Source organism: Pistacia vera, unplaced genomic scaffold (assembly GCF_008641045.1).
Source record: "Pistacia vera cultivar Batoury unplaced genomic scaffold, PisVer_v2 Contig134, whole genome shotgun sequence".
Classification (NCBI taxonomy): domain Eukaryota; kingdom Viridiplantae; phylum Streptophyta; class Magnoliopsida; order Sapindales; family Anacardiaceae; genus Pistacia; species Pistacia vera.
Window position 1 is genome coordinate 181,710 of NW_022195402.1, and position 6,295 is coordinate 188,004.

Here is a 6,295-nt window from a genome sequence, read left to right on the forward strand (position 1 = left end):
TTGTTTAGGAAACACATATATGATCTACGCACATAACATTATTGAACTCAATCTTCCCATTTTAGTGTAATTTCATGCATTTATACCAAATCATAGACAAAACAATCCAAAGAGAGTTATTTAAATCAATTGAATCCTAAATCACCAAAAAAAAAAAAAAAAAAAAAAGGGAAATATCAAGCTTTACTCACCTCCCATTTGTTCAATCTCCCTTTGCTCTTTCTGATCACCAGAATTTGCTCACTGACGGCCCCACTTTCAGCCACCACCATCACTCTCTACTCTTCTCTCTCTCTCTCCTTCTTGGCCAAACTTCCTTTTCATCTCTTTTCTTTTCTTCTTCTCATTCTTTTCTCCTCTTTCTCCTCTTCCTTTTCTCTTTTCTTTTTCCCCCCTTTCTTTATTCTTCTCCCTTTTTCTCTTCTTTGAATGATCACTGTTCATCAAAATATCTAGAAAATTTCAATTTAGTCTCCACTTGTTTCAGCTATTAAATTATACTCCCTTAGAACTTTCAAATTCTTACACTTTACCCCACAAAATCACAGAATAAAATTTAATGAAATTTCATACAAAAAAATACAAGGTATTACATATAACCTCACAATTATTCGAGCTTGATGAAAAAATCATGCACAACATCTGCCCCTAGTGTTTGGTGCTCGTTTTGAGCTTCGAAGACTATTGCTCGATTTGATATCAAGGTCGGACTTCGTCGGTTGTGCGTTGAATGCATATCCGATTGAGATTCATGAGTGCTCAATGTAGATTTCCTCATCAAGCCATCCATTTAGGAATGCAGACTTCACATCAAGTTGGAAGATTTTCCACTTGAATTGAGCTGTCACTGCAAGGAGAAGCCGAATGGTGTCATGCCTTGCAACAGGTGCAAAGGTTTCTGAAAAATCTACCCTAAATTGCTGTGCAAAGCCTTTAAAAACCAGCCTAGCTTTGAGTTTGTTCACTAATCCATCAGAATTCAGCTTCCTTTTGAATATCCATTTAACTTGTATTACTCTCTTGTCAAGTGGCCTATCAACCAGCTCCCAAGTTTGATTTTTCTCAATCACATTCATCTCCTCCTGCATTGCAGCCTTCCAGGCCTCAGATTTTACAGCTTCAGCATAACTTGTAGGCTCTAGTTCATGCATATTACACCTCTCATATATGTCATGTAGAGACTTGGTACCCTGGACTGGTATTTCATCCACTTCTTCTAGATTCAATTCTGCATTCTAATTTTCTGGATCTGTGTTATGTTGGATGCTGGTCCTTCTCTCAACTTGCTTTTTTTCCTAATTCCAAGTAGCTCTTTCATCTACCTTGATATCCCTACTAATCGCAATCCTCTTGGTGCTTGGATTGTAAATTCTGTAGGCTTTAGACTGGCTACTATATCCAATCATGATGCCTACTTTAGCCTTCTCATCCAATTTGCTCCTTTTGTTTACTGGAACAAAATCATAGCACACACTTCCAAATACCTTCAAGTGATCCACATTTGGCTTGACACCATACCAGGCTTCAAAAGGAGTCTTGTTGTTGATAATCATATTTTATACTATGATTTTGCATTGAATTTTGAAAAGATGTAGGATACTTTTCATACAAGTTGGGCCATAATTGCTACCTAATTCTATTAATTTGTCTTGGCAGGCCTAAACGATGATTTTTAGCATAAATGACAGTCTTGAGCGTAAATTGTCTAACTTGAGCTTGGAAACTCGGAATGACCTGAATTTAGAAGCTTTGGCAAGCTAAGGAGAAGAGCTATAACTTTCATGTTTTGGATTTTTCCTAATTATGACTGGACAAGGGTGAAAACTTGGCTTGAAGTCGTGAACAATACGCTGGGAACTGAAGAAAAACGTCTTTGGACGTGCTTCAGTATTTTTACCATAACTTGAGCTGTAGACCTTAGATTATGCTTATTATTGAACGAGTAGAAATATGATTTAAAGGGCTACAATTCATATGTTTAACACTTCTTAATATTCAGACTCTATCATGCTCAAATTTGGCCTGAAAGTCTTCACCGCGGCGAGGAAAAAGCTTCGCCGCTGCGAAACTTGCATTAGATGTAAAAATAAAACGACGCGTTTTGACTTGGTAGGGCTTGGTCCTTAAGTGAAAGAGGTATAAATTAGAGCGAAAAGGAAAGAAAAAGAGTCTTGGTTTGTCATTTGGGAGGCAGCTCATGGAAGGAGAAGATTATTGAAGATTTGGGCTTCAAATTAGNAATTTTTAGAAAATAATCAATCACCCTGTGAGGACCAAATGCCATCCAAACTCAGTTTAAAAAGAAGGGTAAAATGATCTTTCAAGATCAAATGAACTTAAAAGACTATAAATCATAATTTATTTTATAAATAAAAAATTAATATAATTATAAAATTGTTCAATAAAATGTAAAAATTATAATTTAAAAAAAAAAAAAAAAAAAACCCTCATTCCCACCCATATCCAACTTCCTAGTAGCCTCCAACCCTACCACTACCCCAACCCCATTGCCACCACCCAACAACCAACACACTCACAGCCACAATGGTTCACCTTCCACTCCCTAGACATTTAATCTAATGAAATGTGGAATGCTGGTGTAATCAAGCCATGATTCCCTCATTTTAATTACAATCAATCATCCCTGATTTTCTCCTATTTTCATCCTTTCAATCAGTCCTAATTTTCTTCTATTAAATGATTATATTGCCTTTCCTGTAATTACATTTTTGTATAAATACAACTATGTAAAAACTATACAACATCTCAATATAATATACATAAATAATAAAAATTCACATTGTAATACAATCGTTAATAGAAAATCTTTCATTCTCCACCAAAGATTGGATCACAATGCATCTATTCCTCTATCTAAAATGTCTCATTTGCCCTCTTGCCAAACAATTCTGTATAACTTTCCCAAATAGTACATCCACCACTACATGTTTATTTGCCCTAATCCATCTTGACATTTAGGGCCCTTATCATACCCTTAATCATGATGGCTCCCGTTTTATTTTCACCGTAGTTGACGTTTCTCTTGTGGGATATGGGTATTTCTTATGCAGTCCAAAACTCAAACCCTTACACATATTAAGAATTTTTTGTCTATGGTCAATACCCAATTTAAATCATCAGTCCAATGGGTTCAGACCGATAATGCTCGTGATTTCTTTAACCTTCAATGTTTTTCTCTTTTGCTGTTTCTTAGTATTCTTCACGAGACATCTTTCACTTATACCCCTCAACAGAATAGGGTAGTAGAAAGAAAACATCAACATCTATTAGAAGTTGCTCGTGCCTATGGGTGCATATGAATCGAGTCGAGCAAAGTAGTGGCTGGCTCGAGCATGATTCGTTGAGGTTGGGAGTCGCCTCGAGCTCAGGCTTGTATAATAAATTGCGGGGCTCGAGCTTGGCTTGATTCGAAACTTGAGGAGCCGAGCAGAACCAAATTCGAGCCAAGCTCGGTTACAACACACCTGCTTCACAAAATAGGTTGTTGTCTTCTGTTAACTCAGCCAAATTATGAAACACTTGGACTAAAATTCTACAAATCAACTAAGCAAAAGAAATTCAACTTCAATTTAATCATTTTCACAAAAATCATAGAATTCAAACTAGGAAAATGAGTCAACCACTTGATCCCAGGGAAACCTGCATCTAAAAAACAACATTCAAAGCATTGATGAAGTTCTAAATTCAACAAACCTTCATTAAAAAAAAAAAAAAAAAATCCAAAGCAAAACAGCATCTATAAATTTAACAATCCTTCATCCAAAAACAATATCAAAAGCAAAACACAAAATACAAGCAAACATTAAGCATATGGAATTAAGTCCATGGGAAACAAAAAGAATCCTATACGAGTACTAAGTTCTTCTGCCGAATCATATTAACAAGCAACAAGATTGGCAACTTCTCTTCTCTTGCACCCACCTAACCCACGAACCTTCTCTTCTCTTGCATCAATGGATATACCAGCAACCAAAGATATTGTAGTTCCACTTGGCTACCAAATAGAAAAAAAAAAAAAAAAAAAAATGAGAACCATTTGGCAGTAGCAAACCAAGCAATTTATAACCATTAACTTTTCATAATTATATGCATAAGGCACTCACCTTTAACTAATTTCCATGCAATTTATAACCATTAATTTTTTTTTCCTATTTAGCCACCCCCACCCCCCTGCCACATCCATCTCTTCACTCACCAGACTCCAACTCATTTCCAAGAAACAACAAACAAAAACTAATTATGCAACTAGTGAAAGAAAGAGGTGGCAGAAATTGGCATTTCTATGGTATGTTAATAGTCACGGGTATGCTTTGGGTTGGTTTTCTAATGGGAATTAATTAGTTAGATGAGGTAGCAACTTCTACAATTGTTGTTTAGAGAGGCAGCATGTGAACTCTTAAACAATATATATGACAAATGGTGCTCAACTTGCTCTATATACTTAAGTGGTTTAATTTATTTCTCATAAAAGTTTAACATTTATTATCGCTAACCTGTCAAGATTCCACCAAAACTTCATAGGATCGGAAGCTGAAACTGCTCATTTGTCTTCTCTTTCTAAACAACAAAAAGGAAAACAATTTTTTTTAGTTTCAATAATGTTAATAAATGACCAAATTAATACATAATTTTAATAAATTGGAGTATAGAAGCATGAAACGTACTTTGTAACTTTTCTTGACTCCATACAGATTGTGACACCAATCACCACCATAGAGTAGCACTTGCACGGTATCGAGAGACAACAATGATCGATAAGTGTCAATAACTCGACTCCCTACACTAAAAGTTGCCTTCGAAGGGATCGTGGTGATTGGAATGACAAGTATTTCACGAGCCATCGTAGATGGAATGCGATAGTTCATTTGATTTACCTTCTACCACTTTAACGCATCAAATGAGGTATCATCCTCGTCCCATAACAAACACCCCTCCTCTAGATAATAATCTAACTCAGATTTCTCATGTTGCATCGTTTGAGTTGTCTTAACAAACTGACTGAACGTGAACTAGTACGTTTAGGGCGTTGTACATTCTTCCGCTAAACTTTACTAATTTCTACAGGTGGTTCACTGCTGGAAGATTGACTTTCTGCTGCATATTACTCATTAATCTCATACAATGTAGCTCGCACTTCATCAATTTTCTCTTGTGCTTCTTCATTAGGAAACAATTGTGGGTAGGCAAATTGCAGCAGCCTTATTTTCATCCTCGGATCCAATACAACTGCAATTGCCATTAAGAAATTGCATTTCCTCCAATAGTTGTCAAACTTTTCTTTCATCTTTCCCACCATTGACCGAATGAAATCATCATCACCAGAACACTTTTCATCTAGCAACCCTTTTATGTCACAAATTTCTTGCAAAAATAAGTTCGAAGTGGGGTACTCACTCCCTGATATGACATTAGTTGCCCAGTTGAAGGCTTCCAAAATCTCACACACTTTCTCAAGTTTTTCCCAATCTTCATCTATTGGCGCACAAGTAAAGTTATTATCCAACTGAACTACCATTGGAAACACCTATTTGTACTAAATTACAAGTGCCAACATCTCATAAGTAGAATTCCACCTCATTTTGCAATCAAGTATGAGTTTCCACTTAAACAACTACAAACATCTGAACAATCTCTGAAAACTTAACTACTCTAGTATCTGATTGCTTGAAGTACAAAATATAGTCACGTATGTCTTGAATGATAGGCTTAATTTGGGAAAGCCCATCCTGAACCGTGAGATTCAATATGTGTGCCGTGCACCGCACATGAAACAACCTCCCACCACACATTAGCTTCTTGTCTCTTCCTAAATTCTCCCTTAAAATCTTGATTGCCGCATCATTACTTGAAGCGTTGTCAACCAAGATACTAAACACCTTGTTCTCAATTCCCCATTCCATTAGACACTTATGTATAACAACAATAATCTCAATATCAGGTCGAGGAGGAGGTAAACAAACAAAATTAAGCACAAGCTTCTGCAACTTCCAATCATTATCAATAAAATGTTCGGTAAGAACCATGTACTCAAGCTTCTAATTAGAAGAATTCCATAGATCAGTTGTTAAACTAATCTTGTTAATACTCTTAAGCAAATTAACCAACTTCTTCTTTTGTATCTCATACACAGTCACATAATATTGTTTCAAAGCAGTATGCATTATCTTCTCCCTTTGTGGCATACCACATCTTTGCATCATGTTAAAACCCTCATTCTCCACAATTGTAAATAGATGCTCATGCATAAGCAACCAGTTAGCAACTAGTTCTTGCA

General features: G+C 36.0%; 1 protein-coding gene across 1 annotated transcript; it reads right to left on the bottom strand.

Moving 5' to 3' along the window:
- Positions 1-749: 749 nt before the first annotated feature.
- Positions 750-1,151, bottom strand: LOC116122434 (uncharacterized mitochondrial protein AtMg00820-like). Its single transcript, XM_031408281.1, has one exon. The coding sequence runs from the start codon at positions 1,149-1,151 to the stop codon at positions 750-752; it is 402 nt and encodes a 133-aa protein (XP_031264141.1).
- Positions 1,152-6,295: the final 5,144 nt, after the last annotated feature.

What these genes read in the sequence shown, in the direction of transcription:
- LOC116122434 (XM_031408281.1), bottom strand. Translation starts at nt 1,151, where the DNA reads ATGCATGAACTAGAGCCTACAAGTTATGCTGAAGCTGTAAAATCTGAG.